Raw genomic sequence first — 21,593 nt, forward strand, 5'->3', positions numbered from 1 at the left:
TGGAGTCTCTGGCTGTAGCTACACTAAAATAACAATTGTTAACTCTTTCCTTTCAATAACATTGGTTGAAGTTAACATTTGTCTCCTCTCACAGATCCGTGAATATGAGTGGATCCACTCTCAGTCTAAAAGGTTGAAATTCAATGCACTTATCACAACATACGAGATCCTCCTCAAGGATAAGGTGGGTAATGGTCCAAGGATTTTTTCATTTAGACTTTCTCTCGCTTGCAAAGGGGGAAGCTAGCCCTCAGCTAGTTGGGTTTCACCTCTTTTATTTGTGGTAATCGAGAACGTATAGCTACTATTTGCTTTTGCTTGTCAGTAATGCAGAGGGAAGGTGGGACACCCATGTCGCGGTTTAAGCCCAGCTGGCAACTAAGCACCACACAGCCGCTCACTCACTCCCCCCAGGTGGGGTGGGGGAGAGAACCAGAAGAGTAAAAGTGAGAAAACTCGTGGGCTGAGATAAAAACAGTTTAATAGGTAGAGCAAAAGAACACTGCGCGGAGAAGCAAAGCGAAAGAAGGAATTAATTCACCACTTCCCGTCGGCAGGCAGGTGTTCAGCTATCTGCAGGGAAGCAGGGCTCTATCACGCGTAGCGGTTGCTCGGGAAGACAAACGCCATTACTCCGAATGTCCCCACCTTCCTTCTTCCTCCCCCGGCTTTATATACTGAGCATGATGTCATATGGTATGGAATATCCCTTTGGTCAGTTGGGGTCAGCTGTCCCGGCTGTGTTCCCTCCCAACTTCCCGTCCACCCCCAGCCCACTCGCTGGTGGGGTGGGGTGAGGAGCAGAAAAGGCCTTGGTGCTGTGTGAGCCCTGCTCAGCAGTAACTAAAACATTCCTGCTTTATCAACATTGTTTCCAGCCCAAATCCAAAACACAGCCCCATACAATCCAAAACACAGCCCCATACTAGCTGCTATGAAGAAAGTTAACCCCATCCCAGCCAAAACCAGCACAACCCATTGCATTGTCTTCACTCTTGTACTGTGGCAGTTGTGTTATTCTTTATACTTGTAAGACACCATGCTGGGCAGTAGCTGGATTTTACCTGTTTTAATTTAGGCTAGTTAAGAGGACAAAACATTACACTGAACCGCTGGCCACAGTGTTAACAACACCTGGATTTTTACACTTAAGAGAAATCTGTCTGCTTAGGAAATGCTCATCAGCCCTGTCAGTGCATCACTGAGTCCTAGCAGAAAACAAGAAGCTTAATACTAGTGAAGAAAAAAAAAAAAAAAACACCAAAATTATCAGGTTACCTTAACTTTATAGGCTTGTTTGTCTGCTCTCCTGCTGCTGCTCCAGTGGGGCTAGTACTACAGCAGGGCCCCAGGGGCATGGAGAAAGGGAAGAGTACGGGGCTGGGGGAGGACTGTGCTTTCTGGGTAAAGCAAAGGTGGATTAAAATAGGTATACTTGTTGAAAGAAATGTCAGATATGGCAGGAGTGCTCTACAGCATGGCTAATTTTCACCTTCCTTTCCAGGGAGGCAAAACTAGTTTAGGGCTGGGGCAGGACATCCTGGAAAGCACATGCTGCAGTGCTTTCTGGCCATGGAGAGAGAGGCATGTGAAAGGTGGTGGGGCTTGTCTGACCCAGCGTCTCCTTGGGGCCTGTTTTGTTTTATTCTTTTCCTCCAGGCTGTTTTGGGAAGTATTAACTGGGCCTTTCTAGGCGTGGATGAAGCCCATCGGTTGAAAAATGATGACTCTTTGCTGTACAAAACATTGATTGATTTCAAGTCCAACCACAGGCTGCTGATCACCGGCACCCCACTTCAAAATTCACTCAAAGAGCTCTGGTCCTTGCTGCATTTCATCATGCCAGAGAAGTAAGTCTCCTTTTGGTCCTTCAAAAATACCTCTGTGTCCATTCTTGTCCATTAAATAGGCTCAAGGGAGTGCAGATTGGCAGAAATCCCTGAATTAAATCCCTCAACGAAACTCAGTGGCATTAGAGCAATGAAAGGGGAACAAACATTGGTGGGGAAAAAAAGAGGTTAAATGACTAACACAAGGAGTATTTCTGGCAGCAAATTGAATGGGGAAACCTAATACATGTCTTTCAAATCTGTCTGCTGTCTTAGAGCCGTCTCCAAAAAGCTAAACTTGTTTTAAGCAATCGTCTCAACCGTTTCTGAGGTTTCCAGTACATTGCGGCTCAGCCACCCTCGCCAACCATTTTATGGCCATCTCTAGGAGTATTGCTCAAGGAAGGTGCTGTCTAGCTGATTGTTCACATATCTACATTATAACAAAAGTTTTGTTTTCTTTAAAACAAAATGGGCTAAGATAAGCAATTCCCAAAACCCACCCAAATTATGTTTGACTGCAAAAGAAGCTGTCCCCCAAATTCTTTTTGTAGGACCACAGAAAGAGTGAAGGAAAGATTCAAGGTCTCCCAAGTGGAGGAGAAGAGCAGATCTCCGCATTTCAAAGGAGCTGTTGGAGGAAGCAGCAATCCAAAAAAGCCTTCAGAGCAGTGTAAAACAGGCCAGTTGTCAAAGCCCTGCCTAGGGGAGGGCACTGTGGAAAGTTCAGAAACTGCTGCCAGGTAAATGCCAGCAGGAGTCAGCAGAGCAGAATACTGGAAAACCTGGGATTTGGGGTCCTGGGAGTCAGTGTGAAGCTCAAAGATAAGATGTTAGGGAGGCACCTAAGCCCAGAGAGCTTCTAGCTTTGTCACCAGTCTGTTTAGTTAGCTGGAGCAGGATGAACCTTTTATCCTCCACTGTATCTCCATTAAATTGATGATCTCCTATCTTGCTGTGCAGCAGGAGCATATCTGATAGGGGCTGTTTGGTGTGATAAGACAAGAGGTATTTTGAACCCTCTCTGCCCCTTTTTTCTGTTGTTAGGTTTGAGTTCTGGGAGGATTTTGAAGAGGATCATGGGAAAGGTAGAGAGAATGGCTACCAGAGCCTTCACAAAGTCCTGGAGCCGTTTCTCCTACGCAGAGTGAAGAAGGACGTGGAGAAATCTTTGCCGGCCAAAGTGGAGCAGATCCTCCGGGTGGAAATGTCTGCTTTGCAGAAGCAGTATTACAAGTGAGTCATTTATTAAGTTACTGGGAGTGCCAGGAGAAATGGGCACATCTTTCTGTGTGGGAATATGTTTCAGTATACTGTGTCCTTCAGAATGCAATCTGACAGCCATCACCTGTAGTACCAGGGGCTTCACAGTAGGAATCTGAGGTAGGGTTGTGTGGTATCTTTTCCTCTAAAAAAGCATCTCCAGACTACTAGTTGGTCTTGGGGGGGAAGTAAAGCTCCCTACAGAATTGTGGTGCTATCTAATGTTCAACTGTGATAATATCAAGAAGAAAGTAAGATCAGGGTTTCTAGTGAGGAAACAGCAGTATCCTGTAGAAGAAGTGGAGAGACATGGAGGGTGGAGAGTAGACTGATACCTGAACAAGATATCCCTGAAGGTTTTGTTCCTCCCAGGCTCCTGTGTGCCCAGTCTGCACTGTGAAATGATCTGGACTTTTTATTTTCCTGCCTGCAGGTGGATTTTGACAAGAAATTACAAAGCTCTTTCAAAGGGAACGAGGGGGAGCACATCTGGTTTCCTGAACATTGTGATGGAGTTGAAAAAGTGCTGCAACCACTGCTACCTTATCAAACCTCCCGAGGAAAACGAGAGAGAGAATGGCCTTGAGACCCTGCAGGTGGGAAGCGCCTTTGGTTACCACTGTTTTTCCTTAACTTTCCCATTTCTTCTGTCCTCCCACCAAGATAAGATCTGGTGAAGCTGTAGTTTCTGCTGCTTCTCCAATAGAAATAGTCCTCACAACTGAGCCACTGAATCTCCTGTCCTCTGCTTCCACTGTAGGCAAAGTTTGGTGGCTGTCTAGAGTGGGAGGTGCATGCAATAAAAGATCTAGCTTGGATGATTCATTTTGTGTGTGGCCTCTGCTGTGTAAATCCAGATGATTTGGTTAGAGGTGTACAGGAGAAGCATGGCCCCAAAAGAACTAGATCTCTGCATGTCTGTGTGGTGTACATAAGGGTAAGGTTGGAAAGCATCAGCTGGAATGACGGTTACTTCTTCAGTCTCTGATCAGGAGCAGTGGAAAGCTAATTCTCTTGGACAAGCTTCTGACCAGGCTGCGGGAAAGAGGCAACAGAGTGCTGATCTTCTCCCAGATGGTGAGGATGCTGGACATCTTGGCAGAGTACCTGACTATCAAACACTACCCTTTTCAGGTGAGAAGCATCAGCATGGAAAACAGTGGGGTTCATTGAAAATTCAAGAAAATGCAGAGGGAGCCTGGGCAATGGGAGTCACTCAGTTTCCCAGAGGTTGGTGGCTGGGATTACAGGTTGCACTTACTGAAATACACTGGAGGGAACTGGGAAGTCCCTTCATTTCAGTGTGGCCTCATCTCTGCAAAACGTCTCCTCTGACAGGCCCCTGCTTTGGCCATTGTCCTGTGATAAACCCTGAGGAGAGGATAGCAAACGCAGAGACTCTGGCTGGGAGCCTGTAATGGGAGCTGCAGTGTGATCTGCTGTGTGACTGCTGCCTAAGCATACCCCCACTCCTGCCCTCACAACACAGCGGGCTAAGACAGTGCGGTTATTTTTAATTGGCGGTTATTTTTAATGATTAAATGCTGCAGGCGGGGAAGGGGGCTGTAGGGCTCCCAGAACGTGGATGCAGCAGTTCCTCAGGGCTCCTTTACCTTCTTTCTTTTATCATTATTGTTGATTTTTTCAGCGCTTGGACGGCTCGATCAAAGGGGAGATCCGAAAGCAGGCACTGGACCACTTCAACGCTGACGGCTCTGAGGTACTGCAGCTGGGGCTGTCCTGCCTCAGGAGGGTCCGGGTGGGCTGCCCGAGCAGCGGGCGTTTATGGCTGAGCCACAGGTTGTGACTGCCAAGGGGGAATTAGTTCAGTTAATTTCTTTTTACAGGACCCCAGACAGTTTTAAAAACACAGATATAGCAGGTTTTGCAACTAGCCATATTGCTAATTTTAAATCTCCCACATCCAAAGAACAGGGCTGCAAGTCACATCTCCAGAAAGTTCCAAAGAGGCTGGGAAGGGTCAGAATTTAGCAATTCTCTCCCCATGGTCTGGGGAATGAGACAGTTGCTAAATGATTCCTCCAGTCTGAAAATGGTTTCGGATATAAAACAGCAGAGGCAAAAGGGGGATTTTAAGTGTCAGCAAGCTGTGGAGTCTGGTGTTGGAGGTGAAAGTCTCCACCGTAATAGGAGAGGGCATCTCAAGCCTCCAGTCGGGCTTGCTGACTCACAGTGACTGGTGCAAGGCACTTGTTTTGTGCCACAGTCAGCCCAGCCACGAGAAATACCTTTCCTCACTCCAGAAGCCTGAGCTGGAGGGGGATTCTTGGCTGACAGAGGAGATACAGCTAGGTGCTTCATGGTCATGGAAAAGTTAACAAAGTAAGGAGGAGACAGCAGTGTGGGTGGCAAAGAAGCAGGAATGCCCACAGAAGCTGTCCTTTCCCCTCTCCTGGGGGCATCCATGGAGGCTCAGGCATCCTGGCTCTAACCTGGCATCCTGTGCCCTTTGGCAGTGACTCAAACAGTCTGTGTTAGTTGCTGATCTCACCCCCAGCAGGCTTCAGGCAACAAAAAGCACATGTTTGCCTGCTGCCTTTGTAGGAGTCTGATGGGCAGCACGATCTGACCTTCAAAAGTGACTCCAAGGTGCCCTTGCCCTGAGCTGTTTGCATAACGATGTATGCTGAGCCCTTCATGGAATAGCACACCTTTCACCCCCGCCACCACTGCCTCAACTTGTGCCTTGGTTTAAAGACCAGCAGCACTTAGTTTACGTGAGCAGTGTGTGTGGGATGGAAATCCTTTTTCTGCTTTAAGAAATATGATTGCAACAGAGCCCTCCCTCCATTTCCATGCATAACTTTGAAGTTACTGCTATTTTACGTCCACAGTTACAGGCTGGCTAACTCATGGATGCTTTCCCCCCCCCAGGACTTCTGTTTCTTGTTGTCAACACGAGCTGGAGGGCTGGGAATTAATTTGGCCTCTGCTGATACAGTTGTTATCTTTGACTCGGACTGGAACCCCCAAAATGATCTTCAGGCTCAGGCTCGGGCTCACCGCATTGGACAGAAGAAGCAGGTCGGAAGAGTTACCTGGGTCCTTTTCTCTGTGGCTTCAGTGTGTGCATCTAAACGGGCTCCACCTCACCAGAGCTTCTGAAAACACGGTCTTTTTGCCCCCAGTCCTGACTCCAGAGAGTACTGCCAACCCAAGGGAAGCTCAGTTAAAAGCCAGGAAACAAAAAATCAGCCTAAATTTGCCAGATGCCAAGTCTTTCTGTTGGCTTTGGGTTCTGGGATGGTTCGAAACCAAGAACCCAAACAGTGGCATCGCAGTTCTCAGCCTTGTGAACTCTGTTCTTTCTCGCCCTGAAAAACTTAAAGTAGAACATCCAACTTTACTAGGGTTTTATTAGATATGTGAAAAGTTTGATGCTAGTTTGGATTTAGAGTGATTGTTTCAGACGATTTTTACTCTGTGCTTAGGCACACTACAAGATCTGTGTTAACCAACCTGATTTTAACTGGTTCCCCTGAGATATAAAAAGAATGTGCTTGTTTTTCTTCTAACAAAACACATCTGTATGTGAAGAGACAATGGTAGCAGACCAGTCTCCTGCAAAACAACTGCTGTGTCAGCAGAGCATGTGCAGGTCCAGGAAATAGCTCTGTTCTTTTTTTGCCCTTCAGGTGAATATTTACCGCCTGGTCACAAAGGGTACGGTAGAGGAAGAGATCATTGAGAGGGCCAAGAAGAAAATGGTACTGGATCATTTGGTGATCCAGCGCATGGACACCACTGGCCGAACTGTTCTGGACAACAACTCTGGGCGATCCAAGTAAGTGATTGTGTCAGGAGGCAGAGATGGCTGGTACAGCATGTGGCATAACCAGCTTCACCTGCTAGTACTTCCCAGTATTTATTTGATAGGGTACAGGTCAGAAGGCTAATAAATAATGGCAGCTTCCACTGATTCGGCTTATGCAACTATTAATTTGGACACATAGGATAATGATGATCAGAAATAAAAAACTGGTTTTAATTCATTACCTGTTTTTCCTTCTGTCTTCCTCCCAGAGATCAACCTGATCTGAGCAAACCTGGTGGTGGTGGTGGAAGAGCTGCAGTTTGGCAGTGACCTCAGACTCTCCCCATTTCCCCTGAATAGATAGGAGTTGTTCCCTTTAGAGTAGTTGTCTGTGCTAGAGCAGGAAGGAGATGAACAAAAAAGGTTTTTATAGCGCTGGGCATAAAACTTACTTCTTGCTTTAATTAGGAAAAACTTTCATATGGTTTTGTGCTCTAGCAGTGCTGACTTAACAGCTCAAAACACATTTTCCTTGTTGTTTGTTCTTGTAGCTCAAATCCTTTCAACAAAGAGGAGCTGACAGCTATTCTGAAGTTTGGAGCTGAAGATCTTTTCAAGGAGCTTGAAGGGGAAGAGTCAGAGCCTCAGGTAGTTTGAAATTGAAATCACATAGCTGTTTGTAGTCCTCTGCAGGTCTGCATGGGGGATCATGTGTGTTTGCTCTGTCTTTGTACTTGCCCTGTGAGTGAGAGCAGGTCGGTGAATAGCGCACATGTGAGTCCAGAGAAGCTGAAGGAAGAGAGCTCTAGGGTTGGGGGATCAGGGGTTGAGAAGAGCCTTGTTGTCAGGGGGTTAAATAGCAATGGTCGCCAAGAGAGTCCCTTGGCTCCTGAGGATTCATTAGCTAGCTATAGCACAGCCTGCTGAAAGCTCCTCTCCCTGCCTCCTCTGAGCACCTCTTCAGCATCCTTTTTTGGTTGGCCTCATAGAGAAGCAGGAGTCAGCACAGTGAAGTCGAATAGGTCTCTCTCTCCTGTCTCAGTGCAGCATTGCTTGAGTTTAGTATTGAGTACTTTGACCGGTTCTCTTAATGGCCCAAGTAGCAGAGCTTCCCCCAAGGGAAACAGTCCACAGTTAATGCATCTCCCTGTCTGGAAATTTTCCCTGCTGCTTAGGCTTGATGTTCCTTTTTGTCTGTTCTATCGCCCTTATTTATACTCTTTTGTATCACTTGAGTTAGTTCACCCCTGCCCTCAGTGATGACACCCTGTAGATATTTGCACTTTGTTTAGCTCATATCAGCACAGTGGGTGTTCAGCTATTGCACCCCACGAGTCTGTTCTCAAAGCCTCTTATTTCCTGCTGTGCTTGGCACCCTCCACTTTATCACTCTTTCTTTCTGACTGGTAGGAGATGGACATTGATGAGATTTTGCGTCTGGCTGAAACACGAGAGAATGAAGTGTCCACCAGTGCCACTGACGAGCTCCTCTCCCAGTTCAAGGTATGGATCCCCTGGCTCTGTAGTGGGGTGTGGGAATGTGGCTCCCCATGTCCCGCCATGGTGGTAAGGTCAGTAACAGACAGGACAAATCAGGCCCAGTGAGAGGTGACCTGTACAAAGCAGTTTGCTGAGGGGTTGTCCGGGTTTGGTAGCTGGGGAGATATGTAGGTATTCACTTCAAGTAAGTGGTTTTGAAGGCTGTGAATTTACCAAATTTGGAAACAGAAACAATAACTTACAGAGGCTCATCAGTACTTCTTAAACTGCACGTATTTCCTCAAAAGCTGTTAGCCCAAAGATGTGGCAAGGAACCAGGAATGTAGTGACATAGGGATCAGTTATAAAGTAGTTATGGAAATGTTGGCAAAATTCCTGCGGGGAAGGAGTTGAGGCTTAGCAGACAGCTCTCGGGTATTCCTGCCAGAGGAGGGAATTTCTGAAAGTGTTCTTTTGCTTGTAAAAGGTGGCCAACTTTGCAACCATGGAGGAGGAAGAGACAGAGCTGGACGAGCGGTCCCAGAAGGACTGGGATGATATCATTCCAGAGGAGCAGAGGAAAAAGGTGGAGGAGGAAGAAAGGCAGAAAGAATTGGAGGAAATCTACATGCTGCCTCGAATCCGGAGCTCGACTAAAAAGGTACGGCCCATCTCGAGGAGCTGAGAGGCAGGAGGTGAGAGCTGGCAAAGGCAACGCTCGAGGGAAGCCTTCTTGCCATCTGAGTGCTTCTTTCCCTCCTCCAAAGTTGGTTAGGAGTAAAGCACAGAGGTAGTACATTGACCTCTTGTTGGCATCATGCATTGTCCCCATGGTTTGTAATGCAGTGTGAGGGCCCGTACTGGATTTGGCATGACTCGTCTTAGCAGACAAAATAAAGAGAAGCTGTAGTGAGCACAGGGCAAAATATCCAGCCATATAATGCATGTTTTACTGCCATTTTCTGGCTATTTCTTTCCCTCGGGCTCTCTAGCTCCCTGGGCTGCTCTTGCCAAAATGTGACTCTTTCAGGCAAAAGAGATGGCATCTTCTCAAATCCTTTTTCAGGTCATATGATCTACCCCAGTCAAACAGAAAGCAGGCTGTGCAAGGAAACTCTGCTGAGATATGGGACTTTGAGGGGTTGTAAACTAGTCTCTGGGATAAGCTGGGGATAAACATTAAAGTGAAAACTAGAGAGAAGGATAATTATTATCAGATGATTCCAGGTTAATTTCTGAGGTGTCATGGTTTTCAGAACAGCCTGAGGGACTGTGGCACAAAACCATGGTAATCAATGTGTTTTAATGTATCTTATACCTTAGTAAAACAAAATGCAGTTGTGAAACTGCTGGCTAGAAGGCTCTAAAGGGAGGATGACCACCAGAGCCTTAGCTAGCTGGAAACTGCAAGGGTGTGCAGCCTCTCTGGGTTGATTGAATGGGCTTCTGCATCTTGAGGAAGAAATGCCAAGGTGTTTTACAATCTGGAAGTGAAATAATGCCAGTGCATGGGAGGGACAGAAAAGGTTGGCAGATTAGCAGTTGTTAACTGTACTGCTGTTTTTCTGGTACATACAGGCTCAGACAAATGACAGCGAATCAGATGCAGAAACTAAGAGAAGGCTTCAGAGATCATCTGCATCAGAAAGTGAGACTGACGATACCGATGACGAGAAGAGACCAAAGCGCAGGGGGCGTCCTCGGAGTGTTAGAAAAGATACTGTGGAAGGATTTACTGATGCTGAAATCAGGAGGTCAGTGCTGAGCACAAGAGACAGTGCAAAAAACAAATACAGAAATCCCATGCAGGTGGAGAAAGCCCCAGATTAATGCAGGAGGTGTTCAGCTGTAAGCATGTCAGTGGTTTTGGTGGAGCTGGTTCACTGGGCCAGCTTCTGCACCTTTGTATAATTCAGTTTGCTCCCAGCTGATGACCTTAACGTTCAAGTCTGTGCAAAATGGATTGGATTGTCTTTAGTCAGGCTGCAGTGAAGCTGCTACCTTCCTAAAATTAATCCTTGTTGTAACTGCCCTTCCTGGGACAAGTGGCTTGAGCTAATTCCATATTACACATGAGGTCTTAAGTACCATGAGATACAGAGCTGGAAAAGCCAAGGACTCTGGCCTTCCTGACATTTTTCTGGCAGTAGTCCTGCTGATTTAAGCTTAAGTGAAAGGCAGACTCTAGCAAAATAACCCCATGAGAAGCACTGGTCCAGCTGATCCCAACAGTTGTGTATCCTCTTCTGCACTGTGTCCCTGAAGTCAGCTGGGTGCTGAATTCCAGAGCATTATTTTCTTCTCGTATCTTCCAACTCTTGAGCCTTTCCCAAAGATGTTTGTCTTATGGCTCTGCCCAGATGTTCAGCCAAAGATGGAAAAGAGGGGGTTGTGAGTTTTCCTTGACTCCCTCTCTGTGTCTGAGTTGATATTTTTAAACAGGAGATGGTCAGACTTTTTGGATTGTGGTAGCTGCCCCATATCTAGCCCTGAAACCATGGAGAAGGAAGGATATGTTGCAATGTGAATTGTAGCAGCCATTTAGGTTATTGTGATTCAGCAGACAGAGGCTGAAAGAGCCCAAGATGAAAAGAAGAAGGGAAAAAATTAACTCATTTTAAAAATAATCTGTAGTTGAAGCCATCGGGTCTACTCCCAGCACAAGGCACTGTTCAATTGCAGCAACGGTGTCTGACTCTTGCCCTAAAGTTGTGTGTTAGCCATGGCAGTGATTTTCACAATAAAAATAAGACACGAAAATAAATAGCAATCCTTGTCTGCAAACCTCTGTGATGGATTGCACCACATTTGGCTCTTCTGTGATGGGTTGTTACACTTACAGCCTGAGTGTTAAAATTACTAATGACATTGATTTAATGCCTGTTTTCTCCTTGGAAAAATGAAGTTAGTAATTACCAACATGGTGTGAACCAATGCTTTCTTTCAATTTTTTTCACACTACAGTTATAACTCTTCTCTTTTTTTCCTCATGTGTCAAACATCCAGCATTCATAATAATGTGTTCTTCTCCAGCTGAGGTCACAAAACTCTGTGAGGGTTAATGGATTAGGTTTCCCAGTCCTGAGTGATGCTTAGCTAATCAGTGTGGAATGCGAAGTTGATAATGTGGCAGGCTGTAATTAATATATTCAAGCGTATTTGTGATATTGGACTTGCTTTTTATGGCAGTTGGTTTAGTTTCTGTTTTCTTTCTTTTTTTTTGGCTTAGGTTTATCAAGGCTTACAAGAAGTTTGGACTCCCTCTTGAACGGTAAGTCCCAACCTGGCCCTGCTCCAGAGGGTTGTCATGGGGGGACGTTGTGTTTCTAAGCATGGCCATACACACATTGCTGTGATTGTTTGAGGCAACCTTCACGGACAGCACAAAGCCTTGCTGTCGTATGGTCAGTAACCCAAGCACTGCCATACAGTCCCTCATGTCCCAGTTGATGGGCACTGATGAATGCTGGCCAAAAAGCAGCTAGAGCAGTAATAACACTGGGCTGTGCACAGCAGCATCCTGCTGGCAGAGTCTGGCCCTTGGGGCATTTCCACTCTGCCTAGAAAGGAGAGTGAGTGGAAATGCTAGCCAAAACGCTTGCCAAGCTTCTCTGTGCATACTAGTTTCAAGACTGAATTCAGAGCATCTTTTGCTGCCGTATCCCTCTTGAAAGGAAGCGGGGAGAGGCACGCACCATCCTCAAGCGTGGGTCTGCAGAGCCCTGCATGAGTGCTGTGCCCCAGCGTAAGTGAGGGAGGAAGGAAGATGGGCACGTGTGCTGTGTCTGGAAAGCTGTAGCCCTTGCTGAGGTCTCAGAGCTGAGGCAGACATCCCTGCATATGTTGTCTGAGAAATGACTGTGTTTTTTTAGATGGTTGTACTCTTCTGTTGTGAAACACAAGGCTTGCGTATGGGCCTTGACGTTACTAACTTCAGCCAGGTAAAAGGGACAGCAGATGGCAGCTGTTGACCATCAAAAAGGAGTTAATATGGAACTGGGAAGGCATGAAGGAACACTGGACAGTTGCAGAGGGTGCCTTCTGTGCCCAAGATAGACAGTTCTCACCTTTGCTATAATACTAAAAATCCAAAGGATTGGATCAGTTGTACTACATCTGCACTGTACTGCAGCTGTAAGACCTAAAAAAGGACTAAAACTATATTGTTCCCTGCACGAGCTCAACTCATGCAGGTTTCATACATTCATATATATACAGCATTGACTACCAAAAGCTATGAAACAATTGCTCAGGAAGTGACTGGAGGAGATATGCCGTATCAAATACAAAACTTGCAATTCTTTTTTCCCATTTCCCAGGCTGGAGTGTATTGCCCGGGATGCGGAGCTGGTGGATAAGTCTGTGGCTGATCTGAAACGGTTGGGGGAACTCATCCACAATAGCTGTGTGTCAGCAATGCAAGAATATGAGGAGCAGCTGAAAGAAAATCCAGGTGAAGGTAAGCAAGAGGGTTGTGTGCTGATGTTATGATGGTTTTTGGGAGTGTTCCATGGAGCTGGTGAGAAAACCGTTCCCTTGCTGGGCGGGGAAGCATGCCACATTGCAACTTAAAAGCAAAGAACAAGCACACACATAAACCATCCCATCTGTGTCAGGCAGCTCTCACCAACAGAGAGAAACTCCTGAGTCTTCTGCTCAGACTGGAAAGCGCCATTTGGGTCTGTTGGCTTCTGCTGAACATGAGTTTTCATGGGGAGAGGCTGAAGTCATCAGCTTATTTAATGCTGGGCCACAAGGCAAAGCAGATCATATTTTAACTGCTCCTGGGATTGGGAATCAAACTGGTGCTGTGTCCTCCATGGTATAGCTGGATCCACAATTAGCACTTCCCGGAGCTGTCATCATCAATAACTCTCTGTATGGCTGTTCTGTGCTGTTGGTTTGGAAATACAGGGGTCTGGGCTGGATTTCCCAATGGGTCTCTGCCTGTTGCAGCTGCACAAAACTACTGAAGCAACAGCTCCCACATACTTAGATGTATTCTTAAGAAAATGATAATGGGAGGTGTTCGGATTGCAGATCTAAGTGAGTTGGTGAAAGATAACTTATTTTTGGGGACTGCCTTAGCGGACAGCCTTATATTTAAATAAGAAGTTGCGGGCAAGGTCTTGATCTCTGTGTGTCTAGACCTTTTTTTTGCAGAGGCACTTCTTTCTGTAAGAGTTCTCTTAGTTGCTGTGTTTTATTGTTGAGCAGGGAAAGGACCTGGAAAAAGAAGAGGTCCTACTATCAAGATTTCTGGTGTCCAAGTCAATGTGAAATCCATCATTCAGCATGAAGAGGAGTTTGAAATGCTGCATAAATCCATTCCCACAGACCCAGAGGAAAGGAAAAAGTGAGTTTGGCTAAGTAGGCTATGCAGAAAGAGGCTTAGGGAATTTGGATTTTGCCATGGAAAGAGAATAGCCTAGATATGTGAATTTGCTTTACCTTTCACAGCACTAAAAGTAGCTCATGTTTGAAATGCCTTTAGGTACCGCCTGACATGCCGTGTCAAAGCTGCCCATTTTGATGTAGACTGGGGAGTGGAGGAGGATTCTCGCTTGTTAGTGGGAATTTATGAGCATGGTTATGGAAACTGGGAGCTAATTAAAACAGATCCGGAATTGAAGTTATCTGATAAGGTAGGTCACTTTGCTCGTTCCTTGCATTGGGTCCATTGCAGTGTTCATAGAGAACATGTTTGATTTACTCCAGAAACAGATGTTTATGTTTGTAACCACTCCAAAAATAATAATAAATAATAATGAGGAAAACGGTGACCTCCACGGAATGTTGCATGCTTGATGGAAAGCAGAGTTGTATTATTTAATTGGCAGTAAATTTTCTCTGAACAGTACCACATGAACCACACTGAAATGATGCAGGAAGAAAACGGTAATGCTGACATGTGTGGTTACATGCACAGTATAGAGGGTGCATTGCGTAATCGTGACTTGATATTTCCTTGAGCATCTCACAAGAAGCTGAGTTTGAATTTCTGTGTGGAAATAATTTTTCACAGATTTGACACTGCTTATGTCAAGACTGGTCTGTGTTAGCTTTGAGGGTATAGTTACATGACTGGCTGTGGCAGCAAAGCCAGCTGGAAAGCCTCCATCTAGTTCCTCTGTTCCTCAGTCATTCCCATAAGAACTGTTTATGGGGGCCATGTTGGAATGATCCAGGTTAAAAATAAGCCGCCATCCGTTGTGTCAGCACAATGGAAGGAGAGCAAACTGCAGCACAGGGCTGAGGAACATCGAGAATCTCTACACCAGCTTTACTGCCAATACACTACATTCCCATGACATCCCCACTAGTGTTTTTAGCAAAGATCAGGCTGTGGCTGAGAGCCCTCCTACATGAAGTTCAGAAAGGCATTTTACAATGAAAACAATTGCCTGAGACATACCACACAATTTCCAATGAAGTATGAAGGTAACCTAGTTGGCAAGCTGAGATACTTCCTCCACAAAGTGGCACCTTGCAGCCTTGTTTTCTGCTAAAAATTCTGTGTCTGTATCATTGCTGCAGCAATGTCTCAGGTTACCAGAGGGCACCAGCCTGCTGTGACAAGGCTGTCACAGACAAATCTGACGTGTCAAGGAGAGTGGACTCAGTTTTGCACTTCAAGGTCCCAAATATAGCTTGCAAAGTTTTTTTTCTTCTTCTCGCACACTTACAAGAAAGCTCGTGGAGAATCTAGAGAGCTGCCTTGGGGTCCTTTCACTTCTGCAAAAGGCCAAAGGGAGGGATGCTTGCTAGGATCTTTGCTTTTGGCTAGACAGGGAGAGTCTGTGTGGGAGCTGGAAGAAATGCTTGAACCTTCTTATTCCCCCAGAAGGTGCAGCATCTCCAACCCTTTGCTGGGCCCAGAAGGACTGCTGCTAGTGTATATCTCTTTTGTCAAGGTTTGGTAGGTGCATGTGGGTGTATTTTATTTTTTTTTTTCTTCTTTATCAAAGATCCTACCTGTTGAGACAGATAAGAAGCCTCAGGGAAAACAGCTCCAGACCCGAGTTGATTATCTACTGAAACTGCTGAAGAAAGATCTGGACAAGAAAGAAAACATGAAAGATGGGGAAGAGGTGAGATGTGGTAGCTTGATTCTGAGGGTTTCAGCATGAGTGGTTGGCTGATGACAGGAAACAGCCTATGTTCCCAGGTCACTGAAAATCATTTGCGTGAAAGAATATGGACTTGTTGTTGTCTGATTGCACTGTGATACTGAAATGATAATTAGTAAGGGGCAGCTAATTATTGCACTTACTGAAGGACTCAGGCTCATCAGGCTTCCTGCTACCCTGCAGGACCTGCAGCTGGTTTGCAAGATGTTCAGGAGATGGGGTATATCCCCAGGAAGTAGCTGTAGCTATTTGCTTGCCCTGACTTGTTCTGTGTTTTCACCAGGGCAAGCTAAAGAAGAGGAAACCACGAGTAAAGAAAGAGAACAAGGCTCCCAAAGTCAAAGATGAGCATGGGAATGAACTCTCCTCACCTCGGCACTCAGACAACCAGTCAGAAGAAGGTGAAGTCAAGGTGAGTCAACTTGTTGGACAGCGGCTTTTCCAGGTTTCTTTGAGCTATGTTGTTACTGCAGAAACTCACCTTGAGAAGCACCCCTAGCAAACGCCCTGTGGAGTCAGGGGGGCACTACAGAGTGCATTCCCACAGGAGACTGGCAAACTCACAAAAACATATATACAGCTGTCGGGGTGAAAGAAGGACCTTTCCCACCCACTCTTTTAGGTTAGTGCTTTAAATGTTTTGCGGGATCCTAGAATGGCCACACACATCCACATATTGACTTGGAGGAAAGGTTGTCTCAGGACAAAGTCTGTAGCCCTTATAAAGGAGAGAAAGAAGAATTGTTTTCCTTTCCTTTTCAGTACGTCAACCAGTGGTGAAGCTGGAGTTTACCAAGGTCATACTGTTGCTTAGAAAACCTTCTGTCTTTGAGTGGTTTGGCTTGCAGTCTAAGGCTTTTTGTTCATGTGCTGATCAGTATCTACCTTAGGGGCTGAGCATTCTCGAGCGCAGCTGGCATAGGAAAGCAGTGCTTATCTACAGTTTGCCAGCTAGTTACGGATTTGCGGTCGTCTATTTTTTATACCCTTTTGTCAAGGGTTGGGTGGATTGCAGCACGGGGCTTGCTGTCTGATTAAAGAGGTGTGAGGGTAAATTTGGATGGACCTCAAAAATTGCCTGCGTTTCAAGGATGTAAGTTTTATGGAAGCAAGTGTACGTGAGGTGAGGGACTCCAACTTTGACTGTGCTGTGACTGATTTTCTAGGAGGATGGCTTGGAAAAGAGCCCAGTGAAAAAGAAACAGAAGAAGAAAGAGAACAAAGAGAACAAGGAAAAACAAACAACCACTAAGAAAGAAAAGGAAAGCGATAAAGAGAAAAAGAAGACAAAAGACAAGAAAGAGAAGGTATGTGGTATTCTCAGGAGCAGTTTAAGAGATAGTTTGCCCTTCTGCTCAGAGACTTTGCTATGAGACTTACGATTCATTAAAGGCCCTCTGTGAAGAGACATCAGTGAAGCACTGTGGGGTGAGGTATTATCCCTTTTTCAGCCCTCCTGAATTCTTATTGTGAAGAATTGCAATAGAAAGTAGAAGAGGCAATATATCCTAAATCTTGATGGAATGTGAGCAAAAAGGAAGAGATTTTGTCCGACTGCCTTTAAAGTACAGCTGTCCCTGTGACAGCAATATGGCCAAATAGCTGATGTTAAGGAAGAAAGGGGGAAAGAGCCTGGAGCACTCTGATCAAAGTTCCTTTCAGCTGTGATTTATCACAAGCTTGGCAGCTCCTTGTCTGTATTCCACTCTAATTTAAACTCACCCCAAATAACCCAACTGTCCACACCATCAAGACTATAAGTTGTCCTTGTGGCTGTTCAGAACTCACCAGAATGAGTGTTTCAACACCGATGGTATGTTGTGGACTAAAATGTCCCTTGAATTTTGGGTACAACTGCCCTGAGGCTGGATTAAAATTGGAAGGGGGGTAAAAGCTTCTGTAATAATGGCCTGAAGTACCTGTCCAAGGAACAGGTATGTACTGCATGCCCAGTATGTTCTGACACTGAGGTCATAAGTGCAACCTAAGAAACTTCATTGCGTAGGTAGGGGAAAGTTTGCTTTCCAGTGTTTTTTGGTATGATTTTGACCCTAAAGGGTTTTGACTGCAGGTAAGTCATATAAGTCAAAATTTGCACTAACAGGCCATGATTTGAGGTTGCTTTCCAGAGGGTCTGAGGACTAGTGACATCACATGAAGTTGCAGATCCTCGTAGACATGAGACTACTCTGAGCTCTGTCCTCTGCAAGGGATATATATTCTTTAGCTTAACCTCTCTTTGAAGTCTTCAACGTGGTTTTCTCTCCATGAGTATAAATATCATATTCATGTCCAAAACGTTGGCTTGGACTTCTCTCTACTCCCTCAGGGATGATGTAAAGCTAAATAGAGGCATTGCAGCTAAACAGTTTGAGATCTTGGGAGGAAAGTTGTAGGAACGGTGCCCGGGGTTTAACAACTGCCAGTAACAATAGCGTGGAGGTTGTTAGTTGGATCACTTGGGATCCTGCAGTCTGGCTCATCATGTGATGTGTGTAATTTGTCCTTGTAAAGCCTAAAGGTGGTGAAGCCAAATCTGGAAGTAAAGGGAAGAGGTCACAAGGTCCTGTCCACATTACAGCAGGGAGTGAACCGATCCCCATTGGAGAAGATGAGGACGATGATCTGGACCAAGAAACATTCAGCATAGTGAGTATTTTCCCTGAGAGATGAGAGGGCAGTGGCAGAGAGCCCAGCAAGGCAACCAGGGTTTGCTTGCATGTTATCCAAGGACGTGGTTTAGGTGTCAGGGTGTGAGCCCCCTCATAGTGGCCCCCAGTGATTTCCTCTGGCCTGTCTGAGAGCGTGGAAGAACAGCCCTGTATGAGAGTTGTCCACCAGCTGCCTCTCTGCCTACTAGCTGGCTGCTGTAAATGGCACTTCAACTGGAAAAAACTTCAAAGCTCTTCCAGGTCCTGATTCTCACCAAGCAATTGCACAGTTAAAGGGTTCAGATAACCCTTTTCAAAATTCAGCTTTGCATGAGTGCATACCTTCATCCCCTCCCTCTGCCAGGGATGCCAGCCAGAGCAGAAGAGGGCAGCATGTCAACAGAGCATTCAGAAGGGCTCTCTTCTTCAGCTGATAAGTTCCCACCACTCATTTGACAGCCCTGGGTTACAGAAGACCCTGTAGCCTTATGTGGCAGTCTCTGTCCTAGAGAAGTCAAGGAGCCATTGGGGCTCTTCCAGGCAGGGAAATACACAAGAGTTTTGAGGGTGACCTTGTATGGCTGTAGGATGTATGGAGTTGTCTGAGCTGTAAGCACTTCCCTAGTTGTGTAAATGTTTTGCAGCAAACATGCCTGCAAGGCTCATTGTAAAAATAGCCTTTTAGTAGAAGTTGTCATGGCAGACTCTCCTTGGCCTGACTTGCACAGGTAAATGCTGAAATACCACTTTTTAAAAAACAGTTCTTTAAATTCAAATCTGTGTATTCGCTGCAGGTCCTGTGTTGGTTTTGTCTGTTTTTTTCTTTAACTTTCCCTTTGTGGTGCATGAAAGGTCCAGTCAGACAGTAGAAACCTGTCTGATTTACTGTCTGTGCACAGTGTTGAAGCGCACAGCTGAAAAAGGTGATGCTTTCATCTCATGTCTTCCAGTTTTGGTAAAAGCGATAGATTAAAGTGACCACAAATGGGGATGGACAGGGAGGCTATTGAGTGAGCACTCATTCAGCTGGAGCTGTTGGTTCAGCATGTCGATGCTCAGTTACGCTTCCCTGCCTGCCGTGGGATCAGTGCAAGAGCAGACCATGTGCGGTTACAGTTTGCAAAGCAAGTTGTTCTCCTCTAAAAGGAAGGGCAGTGGAGATGGGGAGACTCTTGTCTTTTCCTTATTATTTTCTGCAGCATGTCTAGCAAATTCCTATTTTCGTAGCTGATTTCTCCTTGCCTAATGGTCAGATAAAGCTAATATCTCATGCTAATGAACTTCTTCCAGCTCTGGCTGATTAACAAGGGAACAGTGTAGAGCCCTGTGCCAAATGAATCGCTTTCTGCTCTCTATTGCTTTTTCAAGTGCAAGGAGAGGATGAGACCAGTGAAAAAAGCACTGAAGCAACTCGATAAGCCTGATAAGGGACTGACGGTTCAAGAACAGCTGGAGCACACACGCAACTGCCTCCTAAAAATTGGGGACCGCATCTCTGAGTGCCTTAAAGCCTACACTGACCAGGATCATATCAAACTGTGGAGAAGGTGAGGTATCATTTTGTTTTCTTTGGCTGGTTTATGATATTTAAAAATGGTAGTCAGACGCTGCTGGGTTTTATGTGGATGAGTGTGCCATTAGCCTCTTACTTAATAAGTTTTTGAAAGAGAAATCTTGGATTCTCTAGCCCACTCAGTCCATGACCAGTCTCAGAGGGTTTTGTCTGCAAATTGTGCTGGTTTCATTTAAATCGATTTCAGAGCTACTTTAGAAAAAACAGTACAAAACCCTTTATTTTATTTTGAAGACCTTCATTCCAACTCTCCTGATCATCCTGTCCTGAGCTGGATTGGGGCTGTTTTCTAGAGACAGAAGAAGTGATTTGATGTTGGTTTGAAAGCAGGTGGCAGTTAAACTGCTGATGTAGCAATTAACAGAAAATATTCATGTCCTTCTAGGAACCTATGGATATTTGTGTCAAAGTTCACAGAATTTGATGCCAGAAAACTGCACAAACTCTACAAGATGGCTCATAAGAAAAGATCGCAGGAAGAGGAGGTGAGATCTGAAGTGCCTTCCCTCCGGTTGCTGTCTTTAAAACTTGTTGCACTTAAGTGTCAATACTTTCTGTCTCTTATCATGGGCTTTCTTTATTGTTATGGGCAGTCTGATTTTTCTTAACATCTAAACAGACTAGTTGCATTTGCCTCCTCTTTCCTGTGGCATTTCTCCCCTCACCTAACAATGCTGGGCACTTTGTCCTGGGTGTTCTGACCAAGAAAAAGCATTGCTTCGTGTGGCACATTGTGTTGAGTTGACCTTCAGAGTGAAAAGCCTGGGAGCGCTGCCCTGTAGAGATAAAATGTAGAAGCAGAGACACGTGGAGCAAAACTGTGTCAGTCCTCCACCACATCTGTACTATTGCCATTCATACCACACTTGGGCACAGTTGGTTCACCAAGTCTGCAAAGAGGTGGGTGGCCCACAGCATGGGGAGTCTGCAAAAAAATCCAGAGCCTGACAGACAAGGGCGTTGCTCACATAGTCTCAATCTTTTGGTGGAAGAGCAGTTGAGCTGTAACCTTCTCTTCCACCTTGCAGGAGCAGAAGAAGAAGGAGGACATGTCCAGCATGAAGAAGCCGTTCCGCCCAGAGCCTTCAGGCTCCAGCCGCGATTCTGTGATGTCTCAGTCTCACGTGCCTCACAATCCTCATTCCCAGAAGATCCACCTGCCCCCTTCCCACACCCAGCAGCAGATGCACGGGCACCCACGTGACAACTATGGCCATCCAAACAAGAGACATTTCAGCAACACAGGTGAGTGCTGGCAAGCCAGGAGAAGCCATCCCTTCTAACCTAATAGCTGTTTGCTCTTGGACACAAATCCTTCTGGAACTTGTGGCTGGTCAGGTTTGAAGGCGATGAGATGGAACATGTATTACCACTGTACTTACTGCTGGACTAGAAAACATGATGATATAGCAATGAAAAGAGTATAAGAACAGGACAGAATAAGATTTGCTAGAATAATAATAAAGAAGTCAAAAGAATAAAATCGGGCCCACATAGTTTAGGGAGGAGAAAGTTAAAAGGGCACAGGAGTAGTTATAATTTCTTTGGGAATTTGGCAAAGTAACGGGCTTAAACTAAAGTTATGAAAAGACACTTACTGGTGCTTTCCTCACTGCAGACCGAGGAGAATGGCAGAGGGATCGAAAGTTCAACTACGGTGGCAACAGCAACCAGATGTGGGGTGGGGAGCGGCATCACCAGTATGAGCAGCACTGGTACAAGGACCACCACTATGGGGATCGGCGATCTCGTGGAGACCCCCACCGGAGCTCTGGGAACTACAGACCAAATAACCTCTCCCGCAAGAGGCCATATGAACAGTACAACAGTGACCGAGACCACAGAGGCCACCGAGATTATTATGACAGGTAATTTCCTTCCATCTCAGAAAGG

The 21,593-nt window shown here is 45.7% G+C and overlaps 1 protein-coding gene across 1 annotated transcript in view; it reads left to right on the forward strand.

Moving 5' to 3' along the window:
* CHD2 (chromodomain helicase DNA binding protein 2) overlaps nt 1–21,593 on the forward strand; it is a 58,752-nt gene that overhangs the window by 33,522 nt on the left and 3,637 nt on the right. The window contains exons 14-37 of the mRNA XM_059824022.1: nt 95–184; nt 1,660–1,850; nt 2,877–3,065; nt 3,526–3,688; nt 4,074–4,226; nt 4,741–4,812; nt 5,988–6,137; nt 6,749–6,897; nt 7,419–7,515; nt 8,278–8,370; nt 8,834–9,007; nt 9,925–10,100; nt 11,576–11,617; nt 12,666–12,805; nt 13,564–13,702; nt 13,841–13,991; nt 15,315–15,437; nt 15,760–15,888; nt 16,643–16,783; nt 17,991–18,125; nt 19,496–19,674; nt 20,086–20,185; nt 20,729–20,945; nt 21,319–21,568. Of these exons, the coding sequence (XP_059680005.1) occupies nt 95–184; nt 1,660–1,850; nt 2,877–3,065; nt 3,526–3,688; nt 4,074–4,226; nt 4,741–4,812; nt 5,988–6,137; nt 6,749–6,897; nt 7,419–7,515; nt 8,278–8,370; nt 8,834–9,007; nt 9,925–10,100; nt 11,576–11,617; nt 12,666–12,805; nt 13,564–13,702; nt 13,841–13,991; nt 15,315–15,437; nt 15,760–15,888; nt 16,643–16,783; nt 17,991–18,125; nt 19,496–19,674; nt 20,086–20,185; nt 20,729–20,945; nt 21,319–21,568 (3,443 nt within the window). The remainder of the gene's footprint in view (nt 1–94; nt 185–1,659; nt 1,851–2,876; nt 3,066–3,525; nt 3,689–4,073; nt 4,227–4,740; nt 4,813–5,987; nt 6,138–6,748; nt 6,898–7,418; nt 7,516–8,277; nt 8,371–8,833; nt 9,008–9,924; nt 10,101–11,575; nt 11,618–12,665; nt 12,806–13,563; nt 13,703–13,840; nt 13,992–15,314; nt 15,438–15,759; nt 15,889–16,642; nt 16,784–17,990; nt 18,126–19,495; nt 19,675–20,085; nt 20,186–20,728; nt 20,946–21,318; nt 21,569–21,593) is intronic.

The sequence above is a fragment of the Gavia stellata genome, chromosome 13, assembly GCF_030936135.1.
Source record: "Gavia stellata isolate bGavSte3 chromosome 13, bGavSte3.hap2, whole genome shotgun sequence".
Classification (NCBI taxonomy): Eukaryota; Metazoa; Chordata; class Aves; order Gaviiformes; family Gaviidae; genus Gavia; species Gavia stellata.